Raw genomic sequence first — 23,755 nt, forward strand, 5'->3', positions numbered from 1 at the left:
CCATGCTATTCTGAAGGTAAACTACTATGAAGCTATCAAGAACAATCTAAAGATGAGATCTTTGTGAAGGCACTTCTTTGTGCTCTTATTCAGGACTCGCTCGGTTAAGGATGCACGCCAAAATAAAGAAAGGAAATAGCCTTTACATACATGTGTCGAGTCGCTTAACAACATAATCCACGCAGCTTGTCTAGCACCTCAACCTATAAGAACGTTAACGCTCCCGTTATGCTAAGGAAACACTAGTATACCACGTATATCGAGCGGCAAGCTCGGTCTATAATGAATCGGACAGCATCTCCCCTATTTTTTCCCACTTTCCCCATGTTCAAACAATCAAAATAACAACAACTACATCAAGTCTATCAATCTTAGCCATCGAACAATTTAGAACAGCCACCAAGCATCCCATAAGCCAACAACAAAATCAAATACGATCTACGATATAATTTATGTACTTTCTCATTTAGCAACTTAGCTATGATCTAGATTGACTTAAATTCATCTAGAGGAGGAGAATTCTTACCTTATTTGCCAAGAACTCCTCTTCTTCTACCTTACTTCACTTCGAAAAAATCTCCAATAAACTATCATCCGGATAACCCGACGTGGGCATGACCTCTATGTCGTTTTTCGCGTTTTGCTTTAGTGTAAACGGATAACTCCAACTCCACACGTTGCTGCTCATATTGTTCTAAAGGGGTCTTTTCCTAATTCAAGAGAAGGAATATATATATATATATTAGCTAAACGTTGTTGTCTATGTTTCAACCTTGCTGAACCTATTCTCTTGAATTAGAAACATGTACATTATCATGGTTCAACGTGTTTTATCAACAAGATATACATCAACCTTGTTGTACGCTAGCTAAACATTGCTCCACCTTCGCAATATGTCTTGTTAATGGGCTCTGGGCCCCCCCATAATAACACCACTCTATAAAGCACCCTACACAAGAAGTTTGCCAACACACCCTTAGTACTCATTCGTCACTCATAGCTTTTTCCTATAGGTTACCACGTGTAAGCCCACTCATAATCACTTATCCAATTAATCCTAATTAACATCATATTAATTCCTTGCTCTCTCACTTTATTTCAATATTTAATCAATTACTTATATAATTAATTTCTTGATCATAATTCATTTAAATAATAAATTATTTTTTAACACACTTTATATACTCGTTATCATGTGATATGACACTAGTCCATAGCCTCTTTTGCCACACAAAAAATATTATTTTCAACCATCATCGTCACATTTTTAAGTTTGAAATCATTTCGGGACTTCATCTTCTTATACAAGGAGCTCTTTATTTGCATACTTGAATATGACTGAAATTCTCCGAGACTCAGGTCTACTTACATACGTCAAGCGACTCAAGCCATAACCCTAAAGCTCGGGGTATTATATCGGTGAAACTTATACTCTCCGATTCGCTTAACCTCTAACCTTCACGACACTTACTTATCACTTGTTAAATAGCATAAATACTTATAACCTTAAAAATAATCTTGTCCTTATAACCTTAAAAATAATATTGTCCTTGAACTTATGTCGATTAACTTACGACAAATATAACGTACAAAAATACGAAATGTAACACTTAGGGGGGGTCTTTAGGTATTCTTCCTGTGTATAAACTCGAAGCAAATCCTAGAGCAGCTGAGCGTAGGATCCGATTTTTATCCGAAAAGGGATTAACTGAAAATGGTAACACTTACTCCGTCCCAAATTATTTATCATGTTTCGCTTTTCAAAAGTCAATTTGACTAATTGTAGAAGCTAAATTGAATCCAATCAATTAAATAATTTACAAATAAAATTTAAATATTAAAAAACTATACGAAAAGTACTGCAAGTTGCACCTCTTCTCAAGTCAATTTATGAAAAACTACATTTAAAAATATTAGTCAAAGTTCAGATAATTTGATCTCGATTAAACCGAAATGTGACAACCTAATATAGAACGGAGGAAGTATCAAAAACTTTGGCTTAGTTCAAATGTTTAAGAAAACAAAGAATTACGGAGCATGAATAATTTTAGTTTATGTTGAATAGTTTGGAGTATAAATGTTTGAATATAATTAATAAAAAATATATGCTAAATTGAGTCATATTATAATAGTATCTAGTGTAATTATAGCTCGTTTAATCAAACTTTTTGGAGACCAAAGTGGTTATCTTTTTCAAAAAATGCTTATTTTAGGTGAGGTGTTTAGACTTTGGCCAAGAGAAAATAAGTGCTTCTGGGGAGTAAGAGAAACACTTTTTAAAAGCTCGACCAAATATTAATTGCTGCTCAAAATTAAAGTGTTTTTTAAATTAATTGACCAAACACAAATTGCTTTTCTTAAAAGTACTTTTACACTCTGTTTGAATGGTCGTTACCCATGGTTTCATCATGTACAATATCGTATTATACTATATTAATGAATTACTGTATTGTTTGTTGTGGTTTAATAACACTTTTATTGTTTGGTTTGACTGTGTGTGGTACTGTATAATAAAATGTAAGTTTATTAAAATATCCTACACACTTAATTACAAATTAGTTTAGATATATTAATAATAAAACTAAGGTAAAGGGTAACATAGAAACTTAGAAAATAAGGAGGTGGGTGGTGAGGGTGGTGGTGTGGGGTGGGGGCATAATGGGAAAATGGAATACGTAATCATGTAAAAACCATCAAATCAGTGGTTATAAAAATTGAGCTTTTTCATGGTAATATAACCACGGAATTACAAAGAGTTTACAACACCATACAATATTATTTAATAACAATGGAAACAAACGTGGTTTCATAGAAAACAATACAATAATGAAGTAATGAACCACGGGAAACAACCATCCAAACAGGCTGTTAGAAAAAATATTTTTCAAATAAATTTATTTCGGAAGCTTCCCAAACGGGCTATAGATTATTTTAAAAGGGAAAATGACATGGGGTACCTACTTAAGACTCTTTATTACAAAATATAGATAGTTTTTCTTATTTACAAAACATAACGATATTTTACGAAATATGACGGATTTTCATATATTTTTTGTTTTTTTATTTTTTTCAAAAAATATATTAAAAAAATTAAAATTATTTTTTTTTAAAATATTTTAAACTTTTAAAACAAAAATCATTTTTATATTTTTTTTCTTGCTCAAAATCTTAAAAAATTACCTCAAATTTCTGTGTATGAAAGCTGTATGAAATGTGCATGAGTGAGCGAAATTTTTAATATAATTTTCATACACAAAATTGTGATCGAAAACTTTAAGCCTTGAATATTGTATAAAAGTTGTTACAATGTTGTTGTAGTTGTATTAATTTCCAGAAACCTAATATGAACTTTATATACGAAAAATGTGAATGAAATTCTAAGTCTTAAGCGAGATATACACATTTCATATCATTCTCATACATAAAATTTTGAGCGTAATGTTTAAGCCTTGATCGAGATATACACATTTCATACGTTTTTCCTACACAAAATTTGAGCGAACTTTTTAAGCGTTGACCAAGATATACGCATTTCCTCCATAAAAAGTTGAGCGATTATTTTAAGTCTTGAATGTTGTATCAAAATTATATATAATGTTGTTGTAGTTGTATTAATTTTACAGAAATCTAACATGAACTGTATACACAAAAATGTAAGCGAAATTTTAAGCCTTGAGCGAGATACAAATTTCATACCATTTTTATACACATAATTTTGAGCGGATTTTTTAAGCCTTTAATGAGATATACATTTTTCATACTGTTTTCATCCACTAAATTTTGAGCGAACTTTTTAAGCGTTGAGCGAGATATACACATTTCAAACATAAATTTTTTAGCAAAAAAAATATTTTTTTAAAAAAATAAAAAATAATAATTTAAAAAAATTGATAAAAATTTAAAATAAAAAAATAAAAAAATTAAAACATGTTTTATATAGAGTTTGTAACGTAATGTTTTGAAAATAGAAAACTATCGTCACGTTTCATAAATATTTCTTCTTAATATATACAACACATTTCGTAAATATATACTTCAGCGAAGGAAAGCGTGTAATTGGAAAACCGTAAGCAAAAACGATTCCTAATCCGAAACCAAAAAGGAAAATAATGACAATCCGAAACCCACAGGAAATCGTAAATTAACACCAAAACATACGCTATATAATACTGCATGCATAATATCAATCACAAGAAACACATTAAACCCACACACAATGAAGCTTTTAGGTAAAAAATTACTCCCAAATCAACCGGGCACAATCACAATCATACCAGAAAAACCAGATGATTTATGGCTTTTATTTAATCTAATTACCAAAGGTGATATCATTTCTACCTCAACCACTCGCAAAATCCAAAATTCATCAGATTCAACAAACAAAAAGAACAATTCTAGGGTTAAACTCGACCTAGAAATTAAAATCACAAATCTCGATTACGAAAAAAGCTCTTCAATTATTCGTCTACGTGGCAAAACAATAACATCAAACGAACATGTTAAATCAGGTGTTTTCCACACATTGGAGTTGGAAATTAAAAAGGATTTCAATTTAACGAAGGAGATTTGGGATGAAGAACAAATAGGGATTTTGAAAGACGGGTCGGGTCAAAACGGGTCAAAATCTGATTTAGGGATAATTTTGATGAAGGAAGGGTTAGCTGAGATTTTACTGATCGGTAAAAATTCAACAACTACTCACTGTTCGACAATTCGAGGCGATAAAATGACGAAAAACACCTCGAATTCGAAGAAATTTTTCGAGAATGTTTTCGTTTCGTTTAGGAAGTATATCGATATGGATATCGTACCTTATGTTGTGATCGCGAGTAATGAGTCGATAAAGGATGAGTTCCGAGTTTACTTATCGAAGATAAAGTCGATCGAGAGTAAAAAATCGCGTATTTTAATGGTGAATAAGAACAATGTGAAGGAAATTTTGACTGATAAAGTTGTGATGAATGTGATGAAGGGTACAAAGAGTGAAATGAATATGAAGGTGTTGGATGAGTTTATGAATTTGGTTGTAACAAAATGTGATAGGGCATGTTATGGTACAAAAAGTGTGGAATATGCACATGATTTGATGGCAATTGAGACACTTTTAATTACTGAAGAAATATTGGAAAATAAGGATATTAAGCTAAGGAAAAAGTATTTAGGGTTAAAGAAATCAGTGAATGAAGCTGGTGGGAAAGTGGTACAATTTAATGATGTTGAAGGACATAGACTTGCTCAGATGACTGGTGTTGCTGCAATTTTGAGGTTTCCTATACCTAATCTTGAGGATTTGGTTTTGTAATTAATGTTTGTTCAGTTCTCTTATGAGAGAATTTTTGTATTGAGATTATTAATTAAAGCGTTTATATATGGTTACTTTTTGAATCATGTTTATATTGTGATTAAGTTGTTGATTAATGATGATTTTAGGTGTGGTTTGGAAGCATTTCGTAGAATGTTGATTGCTTTGATATATGCAGTCTCTTCAGTAGGAAATTTACATAGTTCTTAATTAGTGAATGTGCAAAATTAGGAACAATATTAAAATAGTTATAAGATAGTTATAAGTTCAGATCAATGTTACAACGTGTTTCAACTAAATGGAGAAACATTGCACTAATAAAAGCTCAGCTCTTTGTAGCACGAGGCTAGACGTTTGGACCTGATTCGGTTAAAATATGAGAATAAATAAATATTTGAAGTTGAAATTTAAAAAAGAATTTGGGAAGTTGAGCAAGAGTATTTGGTGACAACAAACAGTGTTTAAACTTTCGATGGATGAGATCGTGAGAACTTCACCTTTTGAGCTAAATGCAAATATCAAAGTTGTGGTAACTCGAATGAACAATTAACATGAAATAACAATCTCTTTTTAGGTTTTAGTTTTCTTTCCTTTTCTCCCTTCTTTTTTGAGCTATACAGTGTTTTAAAAGGCGGGGGCGTAAGGCGGGGCGTTTTACATACGTCTCGACGAGGCGTAAGCCCTATGGGTATTTAATTTTTAGTATTTCTTAAAATAATATAATTACAATAACTATTTTTAAATAGGTAAAATTACATAAAAAATAAAAGAAAACTGTAAATATGATATATATATATATATATATATATATATATATATATATATATATATATATATATATATATATATATATATATATATATATATATATATATGTGTGTGTGTGTGTATGTATGTATGTATGTATATGTGTGTGTGTGTGAGCGCGCGTGCGCTTGATTCTCACAAAAAAATGATCAAAGCAATCCATTATACACCACTTATAACTTGTAATTATATATAACATAATTTTACAAGTATAAACAATACAATGAAATAAAAGCTATTATGAAATGCAAAACAATTCTAACATTTTAACTTTCAAACACGGAAAAAAACACAGTTTCTTAAAACACTATTACTATCATACTATTCATTTTATCTCCCTATAAGCAAATAATCAATAAAATTTATCAATATTACAATTAAAAAATAACTTCTTCATGAACAAAAAATAAAATTATATGATAATTCTGATACATAGGACTTATGATCAATGACAAGTGAAAATGTACAATTCCGCTATGAGTTTTTTTTAAAAAAATTAAGTGATATTCACCCTCACGACGTTCTCAAATAGTAAATATCCAATACTACAACTTGTTATATGAGTTACTGAGTTACACCCAATCTTCTATTTCTATAGATGAAAAACTATTAAGTAGCATTATTTTGTAAAACAATTATGAGGGTGAATGATTTTAATTAAGAAATTTAAAATATAATTTGTGTAAAAACTGTTAGGCGAGCCCTAGGCGTTGAGCGTTAGGTGTGTTTAGGGCGTACGGTTGGGCGCTTAGGGCGTAAGCCTTATAGGAACTAAGCCCCGCACGTTAGCCCCAATGCGTTTTGCCACTGCCCTGCCCCGAGGCGAGCCTCGGGGCGAGTCCTAACACTGCTTTTAAAACAATGGCTATAACTAATAAACATCTTAGTAGAAAAAAGATGATATATTAGGTTGAAGGACAAATAGTGATGATGAAGTGTGAAAACATACGGTGCTTAAAGTGTTTATGACAATGGCTATTGTTGTGTTAAAGCTCATGGTAGGAGATCATAGAGTTTCGCTACTGAGGTATTATAAGTTTTTAATATAATGCATGAACGCTATCATTTGGTGACTATCACAGGCACACGACCAATTTTTCTAGAATTGTGTTTCAGTTTCAACTTTCAATACTTTGGTCAAATTATCTGGACGTAGTTTCAGAAAATAGCAAATATGCATAGGGCGCATCCCTTGAAGAAGGCTAAAAAAGGCGACCATAATAACACTGTTCATTCTAATACATTCTGTCTCTCCCATTAGACATGGGATCATGCATAGCACAGAAATTGAGGCATGGTGAGCAAAAGGATAGGAGCTCAGTTATAACGTTCCAAAAAAACCAGATTCAATAAGAGAACGCAATTTTAGTCCATTATAGTTGACACTCAACATCTTCGCGAAAGGATATAGCAAAAAGCAAAGCCCTTTGGCTTCATCATGTCATACAAGAAAGAGTTTCTATGTCACTTCATATGCTTGTCATGACAAAATTGTACTGCCTACAACCTAGTTATGTGTAAAGATAAGTTTCTAGAACACAGCCTAGCTTAACTTTCCTATTAAATAAGCAACGCCAAAAGGTTAGGACTCAAAATTACAGGGTTGAAGACGTCATGGAGTAGCATATGGACTTGACTCACTTCCACTTCTCCTCTAACTCTTTCCTCTCGGACAAAATCCATGTTACAAAAATTGCTATAACCAGGGCAACTATTGTAATGAGAAGCAATGCATAACTAAAATCTTCAGTAAGAGAGTCATAGGTCTTTGACGGAGCAAGCCGAGTGAAAAAGAGATCCAGTCCATGAGCAAAGACAAGGGTGGTTGACTCCAGCTTTGCTGGTATAGCTATTATGTTTCGAAGGCCTTCCACTTTAAGGGCATGTGTGACGTAAGCCTGCAGGAGTAACCATCAAATTAATATGAAGAACCAACCATTGATAATCACCTCAGATGGAAACAAGCATCAGAAGAAAAATTCTGAGAGGCCTGAATTAGTAAATGCAATTTGCATGTTGTATTTATTTTGCAGTTAGGTATATAGAGAAGCTTGAAGGGGTAGAAGAGCTCCTCCAACCAGTATATGTTGGAAAGTAAGATGTAATTTGTCGATGTGAGGTAGATTTTTCCGTCATCATTGGCACATAGGCCATGAAAACTCATTCAGATATCATCAAAGAAAAATCCATGTACCATCAATGTGAAGGATGTATATCGTCCTGTAACGGATGCCAAATAGACTCCTATTTCATTTTCGAAGTGCACTAGAATACTCAAAATTAGGTCCCTAGTCTAGAAGCACACTCAATACCATTTGCTTAGGCTCTTTGTTCACACTAAAAAGAGGACAATCGGGAACAACACACTTGAATCTATGACAACACGATAAATGGGAATTATATCTTAACCAGTCTACTGTGAGATTGGAAAGCTGGATGGTCAGCCTAAGTTTGCCCTTTAGCCTTTGATACACTTGTTCAGGCAACACAGTGAAAATGGTCAGATTATAAGTAGCGCAAAACCAAATCTATAGCAGAGACCTAGAGATGCAGATTCAACCAAGTTATTACTTCAATTGAAGCAAATGTGTTGCTTCTTTATCTAGAACATCTACATGTAGCATCTGCTCTTTGCCTATCAAATATTGGCCTCAAAAATATGAAACTTTTCGTTGCTCAAGAAAACTCCATCTTTGCTTAGGAGAAGTTTAAAAAGAAAATTCTCACCTGTGGCATAATTGGCAATGAGTCGGTAAGAGGTATAATCCCTTCCTCTTTTTCAGCTTGAGTAGGGTTCAGTGTTCTTCGAGGATCTAGAAAACGCTTGTCAACTGCCAAAACCTGCATTATATCAACAGATGGAGCTTTAAATGTTTATGCCATCAAGGAAACTAAAATCTAGGTCTCCCTGGAAAAGGGTAACAAAAGTGTTCTCTTTAAACTGCATTTATAGCATAACAGAGGTGCACAACAATTGAAAAGGTTCAAACTTATCCCAAGGAATAATAGTAGAGTTGCTATAGAAAGGCCAAAAGTATTTAGACAAAATATTAGTAAACCTAACCTGATCTCCAATTGTGCCAATAAGCAGCTGCCTGGAAGTAATGCCTTTTGCTGTTGCTGTCACTGCCATTGTTTTCACAGAATGAGTGAAGAAATAAGACTGAGATTTAGTGATCACTTCAGGACGCGAGTACGAAGACAGGGCTGCCGTGAGATTATGCTTTCCCAAAACAAGCTTCAGCACATCTTTGTTATCCTACAAATAGTCACAAATTTAGATACGGGAAAATGCACGACCAAAGAGAACAAGAAAAATATATTTCGGAAGAAAAATGTACCGCTCGAGACTGATCATAGATCTCAATGACAGACATTTCATATCTATGTGCTCGTAGGTTGAAGTAGTGGTAGACAACCCAGTTCTCACTAAACACCTTCAGAGACAGAGAAATGTGTCACAATGCTTAGTCGATTTGAAAGTAATATGATAAAGATAGCATGCCACTATTTTCACAAATGCTGATAAATGAAGAGCAAGGCAGACTTACCGCATGGACAGGTCCCTGAGAGCCATGATGAGACATCCGGTGCAGTACACGGCCAGTTACTGTGTCAATGAGATAAACAAACAGCCAGGAATCCTCTGGGAGTACTGAGCCAATGTCAGATTTGGGTGTAACAGTGGCCATAAACAGCAGATTCTTAGATATATATTTATATGACACATCCTGGTCCCCTGTTACCTTAGCTTGTGTATGAACCACCTGAAAGAATGACATCACACAGAGTGTGTATTACAATCTACAAATTCAGCATCAAGAGCAGGATAGGTTAAGAGAAGGCCTGGTAAGAAACTACAGCTACATAAGCACATGATCTGTTTTCGATTATACAGCAACAACAACAACATTACCCAGTGTAATCCCACATGTTAAGACCTATGCCTGATGAAGGACCATCGTAACAACCTAAAAGTCACAAAAAGAAAAACTATGGTCTCAGGATGTGCTAAAGTTAACTTCTGAATTTGTTGTTGCTGCAGAGATCTTTTAATAGTTTACATTTGGCTATACAAGTAGCTGTCAAAAACTTCACTCATTTACGTCAATTTTCATGTAAATGGGTGCAGATGTACGGATTCTGTTGATCGAGATTTAGATGATTCAACGGACAGTGAACTAAAAGCTTAGGTTCCCAAGTTTCCTTGAGAACCAAGAATCCAAGATTACCATCATGCTGTTGAAAGAGTTCTTCATCTCCAACTAACACACTCATGCTGCACAAACTATCAAGTATAAGAATTAAGCCTGGATGTAACTTCCTCTCCCTCTCTGTTCCCAGAATCGGACTAGATTTCTCAACATCAGCATTTCGTACTGCCCTGATTGATGAGCCTGAAAACCTCCTTCCTCCCAACATTTATACATCCAAACTATTATATCATCATCCTCATATTTTTTCACCTTTGAAGCTTCCAATTTCATACCAAAGAATTCTGATAGTTTCCCTACATCTCATCCCTTTAGCAGCCCATCTTCGGCTGCTTAATTAGTACTGAAAAATTTACAAGATGCTCCTCCAATGTAGTAGATAATTTGGGTAAAATCAGATGCAATAGGACTAATAAACACATATGCTATCATCTCACTAGTAACTGAAAGAATGAGGTTGTAGTCAACCGACGGCGACTAGCATACACAGATGGTCAGCCCAGGACCACTCACCACTAAGATCAATGTCATGAAGCACAGATAATTAAAAAGAGAATTTCCGTTGCAAAGTAAATTGCAAATATTCATATCAATCAATCAATCAATTATGTCTCAATCCAAACTAGTTCGAAATCACTTATGAAACTTAAAGTATGTATAAAGGAATAGAATCATTACAGAGATAGCTTAGTTGGTAAATCCAATCCGGACAAAGGAGCATATATTTCACCAAGGGAAAAAGAGGAAACAGGAAAGAGGGTCACGGTGTCCATCAATGTCTCCCCTCACCCCCAGTTAACATTGAAACATAAAACAACTATGGAACCAGCCTCCGATCATAGTTAGCCATTGGCAGCTGAAATTTTTTCAATTGACATTTAGAGAATAAAGAAAAACACAAACAAATACCTCGCTTAATTTTCTTGTTGAGGTTGCAATGATCTTTTCGGACTCAGAGGGGAACACAACAGACCAAAGGTCACTGGATTCAAAACAGTAGTCGTCGCCTATCTCAGGTATGCAATTCTTCTTCACCACATGTCCCCTTAATACATTACTATTTACTTCAACTGAGTACCAGTATATGTTTCCCAACTCCTTCTGGAAAATGCTAACTGCCTCAGGAGTTCTGGGATACAGGTGGCCATTCCCCTCAGCATCTATCAGTAGATGCAGACGCTGCTCGATGGAATCCGTAAATGGCAGTGGAATAACTTGTGCAATAGAATGAGCAGGTGCTAGGAAATTAAGCTCCTCTCCTTTGTAAGCATCAATAAAAGAGAGAATTCCAGATGCTTCTGAGTTAAGTCCACTAGTACCAACCACAAGGACTGATGGGTTCTCGTCTAATGCATGATGATGGGGGACTTGCCACTGATGTATCTTGAGCACCCTGGGATTTTCACATATCTCTGATCTACGAAAAGCATTCAGTAAGAGGGACCAAACAATTCGGCCATCTCCTGTGTGAATCGCAAAAAGTTTTCCTGCTCGCGTAAGTACAATGAGTAGCTTCCTAAACCCATTATGGTCTCGAGTCATCTTGCTTTTCTCAGCACTTTGTAACCTCAGTCTCTGAATCGCGGCTATATCATCAGGGGTCGCAAGCATTAGGGTCCCTTTAAGTTTCAGCAGATGGCCCTTCCATGAAAAGAGTGAGATAGAAGAGACACAGTCAGGTATAACAAAAATAGAGAAACAGTGTCAAAGATATCATCAAATTCAACAAACACTGCAACAGAGATCATAGACCAGAAGTACCACTTCCATTGGTCTATATCAAGGATAAGAAAGCACCAAAAAGTGATACATTATACATCTTGCACGATCTTATGTTCTTCAAATTAACGATAGATGATATAAGAAGTTACGACGACTCATAAGGGGGTTAGACATAAGGTCCAAACCAAAATCTTGGAAAATAAGGAAACTAAAGTATCAAGGATCAACATACATTTTGTCATAGTAACCATGACATTTGTGTAAATTATACCAAAAAATATCTATGATGCTTTCTTTATATGCTTAATTACGAAACAGTTCTATTATGTTGACTCTCCCAAAATGTCGTCGGGTGCATGTCGGATCCTTCAAAAGTAGTGTATTTTTGGAGGATCCGACACGGGTGCGGCAACACTTTCGAAGAGTCCGAGTAACTTAGAAATCTAGGAGCTTCATACCTTGAGCCATTCAAAGAGACTATGCTCCACTTTAGAGACAACCCCAGCCCTCTCTACAGGCAATTCCGAGGTTGTTACATCTATAATAGATGCAAGCCCATCTTCTCTATTCCAGACAATCGCACCCTGTTGCATCAATAGCAGTGAATGGTCTTCCATGACAATCAAAGCCCTAAATCCATAAGTTCGGTCGGTTCGGATATAGTTGTTGATGAAAACCTTGTGGACAAGCCCCCTATGTTGGTCCACTTCAAAACTTTCTTCGAGTAAATAGCTCTTCAAATCATTACCAGTCCTTATTGTGAGATGAATCTTAGAACCATCATGCTGAATCAACCCAAAACCGCTTTGGCCTTCCGAAAAAGGCAAAGAATCACTTACAGCCTCAGGATGAGGCACTGTATCCACTGCCTCCAATCTGCCTTCATTTGTCACTTTGATGAATGACAAAGATTTCCCAATTTTCACAGCGACCATTCCCGCAAGTTTAGAAGGCAATAGCACAGCTGAGCCTGACACGTGCTGAAGAAGATTGGCAATGTTCACCTGCTGAAATTTTATTTCTCCCTCAGTGAAGCTTATTGAGACTAAAATTGACCCAGAGGAGTCCAGCACCACTGCTTTGTCACTTGTGACAAGAGATATATCACCGGAAAATCCACCAGGAAATGCCATCCTGCTGTGCTTCAGCAGTTCACCATTCCTAACATTGATTATATATGCTTCAAACTGGGTCAGATCACCAACTCCTATAGCATACATTGCCTCGCTTCCTTCAGGATGAATCAAATGTTGAATGTCAATGCTGCAATTGAAGAAGCACATATAGGATTAACATTTTTTAAGATTAGACAAAAACACGGCATATGAGTAGCGGAAGTTGTCAAACCCTTCACGTGATAAATCCTTTGTCCAGAGAATGACACCATCAATGCTCGAAAGAGAATGCAGGTAACCATTGCCATGAACAAGAATCACGTTGTCCTTCTCAGCTTTCAAGTTTGTCTGGAAAAGAAAAGAAAAGATTTGTCCATCAATGGCGTTCACTTCTGTCCTTAAGGTAACATGGAAATCACATTTTTCTTCAAGTATTATACGTTAAGGTGCTAAAACTTTATATCATGTCTAACTGCAGCGATGCAAGGAGTACCATTTTCGATGTTCTATACATATCAAGAATATTTGTAAGAAGAATGAAAAGTGAAGTACAATTCTCTGCACTTACTGGAGTCAATAACAATGATCTGGAGGGCCTTGATCCACGAAGGAACGACTCCCAAACCATCTGGCCATCAGGAAGGTTCCAAGCTCTTAAGATACTTCCCTCTGATGATAGGGTGATAACATCTGCAAATAGATAAATGGCCTGGTAACTATTAGCATTTAATTTCGATGTCATAAAAGATTTTTTTATAACTACACCAGAAAAGATTATTTTGATGACACAATAGAGTGTTGCAAGAACTACTGCAGCCAAAAGAATGTTTCATCAGTACTACCCATTAAATGCCATTATGCCAATATAAAAATAGACCCAAAGAAGTTCAGATGAGAATAAGCACGGTTGAGGACAAGAAACTTTCTTCAAGAGGAAACTGAGTTAGTAGAGACAGTGAATGAAACTAAACTATAGTAGCGTGAAAATGAAAAGTAATGCAAATTAAGATAACACAAACACACCTGCCCTGTTTAGGCAAACAATTGTCTTTCCGTAAGTACCATCTAATAATGAGGAGATGTCTACTTTACACTCAAGTGCTACTTGAGAATTGTTCCGTGCTTATCTCAAGTAAATCTACTGTTGGATGTTGTGAGGTGTACGGTTGAGTTTGGTTCAAATGATTAGATTGATCACCTCTTAAGGCATGACTCGACAGATTTCACAATTTAGCTTGTAAAAAGAACACTTCCCACATGATACAAAAGGAGTTTATAAGTTATAGCTTTCTATAACTGCAACTAAGTGAGTGCTTGCTCGAGCACACATACAAAAACTTGGTGACATGGCAAATATTATACCCAAAAAGAGATACAAGCAAACCAGTGTACTTAGCAATTCATATGCTATTAAAACAAAAATCTCAATATCAATGTTTTCAAATAAAGAGAAAAATAAAAAGTGACAGATACAGAGCAAGCTATTACGTTTTCCCATGGAGATATCAATTGCATCGATGGTGTCATTGTCCCCAAAAACATGCCTCCAAACTGCACATAACAAAATATAAAATAAAGTCAAAACAATAAACTTCCTCCACAAAATGCACCTAAATAAACAAGTATTAACGTCAATAAATTTGATAATTTAGCATCCAATTGACTATAATAAGCACTGAATTTACTAACAATAAACAGTCAACTCACAAATCTCCCCATGCCGAAGATCAAGCGAAGCAATGACATTCTCCTCTGTGGATACCACAACACGCTTCCTACCAGCTTTCTGAGTTTGAAAAACTGCATTCTTCACTTTTCCGATGTACTGTTGATGCCTGCAACAATTAACCAATCAATCAATCAATTACGCTTCAATCTCAAACTAATTACAATTTCACTTTATTCGCTAATTTCATTCTAATACTAAACAATTTGTATTTCACAACAAATTAAGCTTCGCTCATTTGTCCAAATCTCTCTAATTACAATTGGAGGTTCAACTATCAATAGCACCAACATATTCAATTCAATACATATATTATGCAAATATTAAAGTTAAAATTTTCCAATGTACTGTTGATGCCTACATAAAATGTGTTCAACAATTAACCAATCAATCAATTACACTTCAATCTCAAATCAATTACAATTTCACTTTATTCGAGCTAATTTTCATCCTAATACTAAACAATTTGCATTTCACAATCAAATTAAGCTTCACTCGTTCATCCAAATCTCCGTAATTGCAATTGGAGGTTCAAGTATCAATATCGTCAACAAACTCGATTGAATACATTCACATGCAAATTTTAAAGTTAAAGTGACAATTAACTAATCAATCAATTACGCCTCAATCTCAAACCAATTACTATTTCACTTTATTCGAGCTAATTTTCATTCTAGTACTAAACAATTTGCATTTCACAATCAAATTAAACTTCACTCATTTATCTAAGTCTCTGTAATTAAAATTGGAGGTTCAACTATTTATGTCGCCAGCAAATTCAATCCTATGGATATTCTAAAGTTAATGTACTTTTGATGCCTGCATACAAAGTTGTTCAATAATTAATCAATCAATTAGGCTTCAATCTCAAACCATTAGAGCTAATTTCATTCTAATACTAAACAATTTGTATTCCACAACAAATTAAGCTTCGCTCATTTATCCAAATCTTCGTAATTACAATTTCACTTTTTCCGAGCTAGTTTCATTCTAATACTAAATAATTTGTAGTATTTCACAATCAAATTAAGCTTCACTCGTTTATCTACAACTGGAGGTTCAACTATCAATATCGCCAACAAATTCAATACATATTTATGCAAACCATTAATATCGCCAACAAGTTCAATACAATACATATTTATGCAAATTTTAAAGTTAAAAGTACCAGTCCACGAGTCCAACTTGGTCTTCATAAAGAGAGAATGAACTGTATAACGAAGAGAATAACACGACAAGTATAAGAAAAGCTTTAATCGCCATTGCTAATGGCTATGACTTGTTGAATTTGGATTTTCTTCTCTCTTCGAGTGAGAGAGAGAGATAGATCTCACAAAGCATTGTTCTACTACTGAAAGGGGGCGAAACATTCGAGAAAATGACAAATTTGGTCCTCTATGTTCGAGGTTAGTTCAAAGTAACTCCTTAAAATATATTATTGAGCAATTTTAGTCCCTTTCCTTTTGATTGGGTTTGATATCCTTTCAATTTCTAATGAGGCTATCTATTGAAAAATCAAATGTGAATTTTTTAATTGCAAAATCCAAAACTCAACTTTATGAAAATAGGAATCATTAACTATTGACTTAGAATGCATGAATGATTTACCCATTAATATCTCAGAAGATTTCACAAAACCTTTATCATTTAGTTTTTGACTTTTCGAAAATATCTTAGCTGATGAATTTATTAAAAGTAAGCTTTTGTTTATCTCTGTCAAAAAATTTGTTTGTCGTATGAACTTAAGTTAAAAAAAACTATAATAAAACATAATATACTTGAATTATATGTAAAATACCTAGATAAAAAACAAAATGTCTTATAATATAAAAAATTTGAATAATATAGAGGGGAGAACTGAAAATATCGATAGCAAAATAGGTAATGCAAACAAAAGAGGAGAATGTTTGTTATTTAGAATCTGTACGAAGAGTTCATTTTTAATGAAAAATTGGAGGAAGAAAATGAATTTTTACGTCCTTAAAAAGTCACAATCCAATGCATCCTATCCATTTGTTCTCATGGATTAATAGTGCAATAAATTCAAGATCTTTATAACCAATGATTAAATGAACTATTAGTGTTTTTGTCCTAATTTATATGACAATTCTTTTATTTTGAGACTCTTTAAATATATTTAATACCATTTCAATAAAAATGTTATTTGATATAAATATCAAGATTCAATTTTTGAAGATTGTACAATTTTAAACTTTCATTTGATATTCTCTTCATAAAGTTAACTCTCCAATCATTACTCGAAATTTTTCTCCACAACCACAATATATTATCTAACTCGAATTAATAAATACTCAGAACTTCATATCTAGCTATCAACCAACATTAGCTAAACTAAGACAGGACTTTCATTTTTAGGTCATTCATGAGCACTTCAACATTTTACATGTAGGATTAAAAGATATTGTGATGGTCGTTAATTTTGTCGCTGTGAAATAATAGTGAAAAATTTGCTTACATTGGAAATTTACATTAAATTAAATTAATTCATCATGATTAAGTGTGTTGAATGGACATGTCATATTTTTATGGATTATTATTGTCACTCCTAGCTGGCATAAGTATGAGCTCTGTTCGCTTTTTAAGTTATGGCTAAATTTTAAATAATTTGCAAATGCTAGCTAATATTTAAACAGTGGTTCTAAAGGTGGCTACTTGGTGCCATTTCCATCCCTAGTTATAGGTAAGTATGAGCTCTTAATGAGGGGCTCAACCCAACATAACCCACAACAAAAATAGTTGATTACAATGTAGAACGTATAATTACTCTATAATTGCATAATTGGTGTATATGCTGATGATATACGTATTATACACTAAGTATGCGCTGATAACGAAGGCGATTTTTGTTTTAATTAGCTAGTTGAAAATGTTAATCGCGTCTTAAAGAGAGAACTAGGAAATAGGAAAGTGTGTATTGCCCAATGTTGTATCTCCATAGAGTTGGTAATCAAGAATATAAACATAAGACATGGTTAGGACTTAGGCGTTATCTAAGGGATTCAACAATCACCAACCATTTAAACTGTTTTGATCATATATCTCCTCACCTTCCTCTCTTTCTCTCCCTGTATAACTCACATCACAGAAAAGCTAGTAAACATTCTCCTATAACTCTATTTTGCTAACAAATGTACCCTAATTTTCATATGCAATTATGTCTATCAATAACAGGAGGACAAGCTAGAGGGGAGATTTGCTATGAGAAATAGCCCCATCTATTGAAAGCTGCAAGCTGCCCATGTGCTTTCACCAAATTCTTGAACTAATTCTTTTAAACCAGTACTGAAACAGAATTCAATTCCTTGCAGTTAAACGGTAGCATGTTAAATGTAGCAAGTTGGAATAACTCAGGTTAAAATAAAAAATATGATATGACAAATCTCACTAATAGGGATTATATTCCAAAAAAATTATAAAACTTAATGCTGGTTTAAAATGGAGCGTCAAACCATACACCCTAATGTTGGTGATGCCTTCTACACAAAACTTAAAATATTATTTTAATTTACATACCGTATTTTTTTTAAAAAACATTAAACTAAGTATAATAAATAAAAATATCACATCGTGTTTCCAATTTGATTAGTTCCCTGAAATCAATTTTGAAAGTGTAAAAGTTGTACAAAGACTAAATAATGTCAACTATTTTGAAATGTTCCAAGATGACAATGCAACAATGGCATATAAATTGGAACAAATTAAGTAAACTCCAAGTTAATTGGTAATGGTATATGTAATGAGGTTGTGATGATTTGGTAAGTATTCTTTTATCATTAATTATTTAGAGGTTTCAGATTCAAGTTATGAGTATAGAGTGACTTTTGTTTGGGAGCCGTTACTCTCAACATGGGACTTCTCGGTCCGAATCTAAATTTAATCAGGCCTCAATGTGAATACTGGACACCTAAGCTAGCATAAAACCAAATATTAAATAAATAAATAAATAAAAACTGTACTTCGTCTCTATTTAATATGCTCTGTTTCCTTTTCCCATTTCTAATCTCCAATAAACTAATTATGGACAGTTTTGGAATCATTAATCAAGAGATTCGACATCCAATAATCAATTTTTTAGCACTGTTGAAGACAAACTAGCTGATGCAAGGAGGGATTTTATCTTCTTCTTTTTTCCATGTATGTTGTAATTGTACATGTAATTAAATTTTTAGCCAAATCCATCGCCAGCCCCTATGATCGTCCAGTTCTTTCACTTGAACACTTCAAGTGGCCTTTGTTCCATTTAGACACTTCAGGTGGGCAACTGATGTTCCATTTAGACACTTTTTTCGCAATCAGCTAAAATTGCAAAATGGGTGTCATACACTCGCGAATGACGTGGCATGGTGACTAATTAAAATAGGACATGTGACAATTGGGTGTAAAATAATAATTTAAAAATCAATTACAAGAAAAAAGAAAAGAAAAAAATTATTTTTTCACCAAAATAAATAAATAAATTACCTACTTTCTAAACCCTCCCCCACCTTCCCCACCCCTCCTTCCCCCTTTCTACACCTCTACTACTGCCGAGCACCATTTTTTTTTTCTAACGGCTCCATTTTTATTTTTTTGTTTTCATTAGATTTTGATCCATTTTGGAAGCATATAATTCAAAATTTGGCACTAATCTATAGCCCAATTCATTATTTGTTTTTGTTTTTGCAGTCCTCCAATTAGGAAATTCGATTTTCGAATTTGAAGCTTTAAGTTGCGGTAATGGCGAGTTCCTCAAATCTCAACCAAATAGCACCAAATTTCGGATTCGAACTCCTCTCGGCGTTCCGGTTCTTTTGAGATATCACCCACTCAAAATGGAGCCCGTTTGAGGCACCCGAAAATTCAAATTGGAAGCTTTGAGCTTCAACAATGGCGGCTTCAGCTTTCTTCTTCAATGGAGATATGCTACATTCGGGAAAAAAAATTGCATTCGGGAAGGCGGTGTTTTCAAAGAAAAAAAAATGTGACCTCCATGGAAGGAGCTTAGAAGCTTGAAAAGAGAAATAAATTAAATCAATTAGGTGCGCTAAATATTGTTCTTAAGAGCATTAAGAACTTGTTCATGAAGTATTCAGGAGTTTGGTTGAGAATCAAAGTTGTTTGAATGATTTTTGGAGCTAGGTTTGACGAGGAATATATTGCACAGTGAAAAAAAAATTGCAACCAGTGGTGGTGTCAATTTGTTAATTTGCAGTGGAAGGGTTTGTCAATTTGTTATCACTGTTATGCCGGAAAACTTATCCGGTGGTGGCGTTGCCGTGGCAAGTTGATGGTTTGTGGTAGAGGAAGTATTGGAATGAAAGAGAAGGAAGAAGAAGACATAATTAAAAAAAAAAAAAAACATAAAATTAAGTCCTTCACGCGCCTGTTTTGTACGAAGGATACACAATTTTTCAACTCAGTGAAAAATGCCTAAATGGAACATCAGTTGCCCGCCTGAGGTGTCTAAATGGAACAAAGGTCATTTAAGATGTTCAAGTGTGAAAGAAGTGGACGACCACATATGTCGGTCATTAGTTTGGCCTAAATTTTTTTATCAAATTTTGTAGCATAATAGGATCCACGTATGTCTTCGAATCTTTCTCGTGTCAAAAACATTTTGTTTCTTTCCACTCGTGATTTGTTAAAACAAGTTTAGTTCCTACATTTTAATATTCCAGATATTTATCAGGATCTTAGCTTCGAATTGATAAATTTGAAGTTTAATAATGTAAGCACAAAAATATATAAAATTTAGATGCTATTCTTCTTACATAAATATTTTATCGTCTGCTGTTCAATATGCATATCTTAATTGGATTGAGAAATTAAATAGTTCTCACTCAGTGTCCGATATCTGTATTAGAGTATGACTAATTCAAATTTGTGCCAAGAAATTCACTTTGAGCGTAAAACGTTTTGCACAATTCGAACACGAGACTTTTGATTAATAACGAAGGAATATTTACCGCCCCACTATCTTTGGTGCTAAGAAACCATTCATTATATTGTATTGACAGCTACTCTATTAACCATTAATTAATCGAATATCTTATTAACTTCATCATGTTCATGCGGTGAATGTTCTTCCACAACGGTGATTTCAATTTTGCATAATCTTTTGGACGTAGAATTTTGACTTGACCCACTTTATTTATAATTATAGTTAAGTCCAAAATTATGTGACTCACGTTTTACAATCTGCTTCACGCATTTGGGATTAGCTCACGTTTTGCCATTCTATTTGATAAATACTTATGTTAGGCAGCAGAAATAAACCTTTTGCAGGCAAAATTGCTACCGCGGATTGTGGGATTCAAGTCATATTTATTTATTAGTGTGCTTGCCCGCGCTACGCGCGACTATAAAAAAGATATAAATATGAATGGATATTAATGTTCAATATTTTTTAATGAAACATCTTTTCATGATTCTTTAAATAATCTATACATAATCTTTTAACTAAAAGAATATTGAGTGACATTTAACTGAAAGAATATTGAGAAACATTATAATCAAATTTGAAACTCATTTAATGTCAACTTGAATGGAAGTTAGAAAAAGTAATGAAAAACTATAAGGCAAGCCTAAGAGATAATCTGATTTATTTAATTCTCTGTAAATGACGTAATACATGTTTAAAATATAAAATAAGAAAATATTTTCATTCATATGTGTATGTGTATACACAAACTATTTAAACTTATAAGGGTGCTAACATTAATATATAGAATATCTAAAAAGGTGGATTTGCCTCGATTATTTGTTAACATGTGGGCTGAAGCATTTTAATTATGCTTTAAACTTGAGCTCTTTAATAGTACAACTTTTTCTTTAGTAGAAACTTTTGAAATTTATCAAAAAAAAAAAATGGCAACATCCATTTGTTGGACTTTACTAATGAAAGCAAACAGTTGATATATCAGTGAATTTGAATTTGAAATGACTGTTAGTTCCCAATAATGAATTTTTATATAAACTTTTTTTTTTATGATAAAAAAAGGGCCGACTTCCGTTTAATGTCGAACTATTAGCTAATTCATACACTGTGTTATTTGAAGCATATACTTTTATGTAAAATACAACTTAATATACTTTACCAATGAAAGTTATGTAACTTTTGTATAAATTTTAAAGAGTACTAAAAAAGGTAAAATTATAACTAAAATTTTGAAGAATTCGTTTTATAGCTATAATAGCCATACAGATAAAAATATTCAATTCAGTTTCAGTAGTATATTCAGAAATGGAATTTAATTTTACGGACATGATATGTCAATACTAAAACCAAACCATTTAGCATGCAAAAATAATGGCAATCAGAGAAATAACCAACTAATTTCTATAGACAATTCTAACGGTCGTATTATTTGACACTTTACCACATCTCCAATAATCACCTACTAAAATAATGAAAAACAAACAAAGAAAGAGAAATTAGTTACGGAGTGAAAACAATGAACAAATAAAAAATTAGTATGAATAAAATTAAGTCATCTAACTATTAAGATTATAAGAAAATTACATACCTTGCATGTGGTCCAAAAGAGATGTGAAATAACTTTTTTCGCAAAGTCAAATATGAAGAACACTACTTGTGGATATTGTCAAATTTCCCCATAGTCATTTTCTAGTCCTCTTTTTCATTTGTCCACCATTTGGTCTTCTCCTCCTCCCTCCTCTTCTTTATCCCTGCAAGAAAATACTTCACAAAAATCGATAGACTATGAATAAGAATTGTAAAAAAATACTAAAAATTAATTTACTGAATGAGAATTACGACAAATAAAATCATCCACATTTTTTTTTTAATAGTCCTAATGCACAGCCAAAAATGAACAACACAAGGGGAGTAGCTTACCCAAAAAGACAAGAAGAATAAGAAGATGTATAGGTCACGAAATAGAGTATCAAAAGGCATAGGAATGAAATTTATTGTAATTTTCAGTTTCTAATTAATTATCAAGAAAAAAATGGCTTTACGTTGATTATTATGAGTAAATATTTCTGTTATGTGGATCAACAGAGGGTTACTTGGGAATTGGGATTAATTAGTTGTATGTGGGATCACAGAGGGTTAAACGGCAAAGCTTATTTAAGGCTTTTGTTAATTCAATAGCTTATTTAGGGTTGTTCTTAATTCAATTATTTAGTAAATTATGTAGAGAAATGAAGGCAAAATTGTCAAAAAAAAAGGAGAAAAAAGATAAATGTCATTGGAGGCCATAGAGAGGTGCCACATAGGATTGTTTATGCCTAGTTTTATATTTTATATAAATTAGGTGTTAATAAGTGCAAATACATTTAAATGCTAAGGGCCAAATTCGTGTGAGGTTAAGTTTCGGGTAAAAAATATTTACACTAAAAATGTAATTGCATGTAATTTTTTTTAATACATACCATTGATTGGTACGTAATCTTTAATAGATTGTAAATAATATGTTATAATAGGTTAAAGTACACTGATAATATAAAAAGATTATTACATCGTTAGTGTATGTAATTTAAACCTAAATGTTACATGTTGATTGTGTAAAGGAAGAAAAAGGAAAGAAGTTAATACCCAGAAAGTGGGGAACTAAAACCAGAATACTGTATTTTTACGAGAGTAATAGTGTGTTTATTCAGATGGGAGGAAACCAACTTTATAGATCCCTAACTTTAATTGTGAACTTTCCACCTGAATAGACGTGTAGTACCACTTTAATTGTTGCATTAAATTTTTTTAAGAAATTGACATCGATCTTTAACTACAAAGAATATTCTAACACTTTCAGTATAACTGTTATTTAATACTTGCACTTTAAAGAATATGCGTGTTTGATAAAGTTATGTTTTGTGTTACTGTACTGCAAAAATAAATTGCATTTGA

At 33.3% G+C, this 23,755-nt stretch overlaps 2 protein-coding genes across 2 annotated transcripts; one reads left to right on the plus strand and one right to left on the minus strand.

The window, feature by feature from the left end:
- Positions 1–4,216: 4,216 nt before the first annotated feature.
- On the plus strand, positions 4,217–5,302 carry LOC132608295 (protein PELOTA 1-like). Its single transcript, XM_060322340.1, has one exon. The coding sequence runs from the start codon at positions 4,217–4,219 to the stop codon at positions 5,300–5,302; it is 1,086 nt and encodes a 361-aa protein (XP_060178323.1).
- Positions 5,303–7,488: 2,186 nt separating this feature from the next.
- Positions 7,489–16,215, minus strand: LOC132607148 (uncharacterized). The gene is made up of 12 exons (XM_060320988.1): positions 16,055–16,215; positions 14,868–14,995; positions 14,649–14,711; positions 13,729–13,850; positions 13,393–13,508; positions 12,504–13,308; positions 11,233–11,964; positions 9,661–9,876; positions 9,451–9,546; positions 9,174–9,368; positions 8,837–8,950; positions 7,489–8,007 (listed from the first exon to the last, which is right to left on the minus strand). The coding sequence occupies exons 1-12, from the start codon at positions 16,147–16,149 to the stop codon at positions 7,747–7,749; spliced, it is 2,943 nt and encodes a 980-aa protein (XP_060176971.1). The 5' UTR covers positions 16,150–16,215; the 3' UTR covers positions 7,489–7,746.
- Between the last annotated feature and the right edge of the window lie 7,540 nt (positions 16,216–23,755).

The sequence above is a fragment of the Lycium barbarum genome, chromosome 8 (assembly GCF_019175385.1).
Source record: "Lycium barbarum isolate Lr01 chromosome 8, ASM1917538v2, whole genome shotgun sequence".
Taxonomy (NCBI): domain Eukaryota; kingdom Viridiplantae; phylum Streptophyta; class Magnoliopsida; order Solanales; family Solanaceae; genus Lycium; species Lycium barbarum.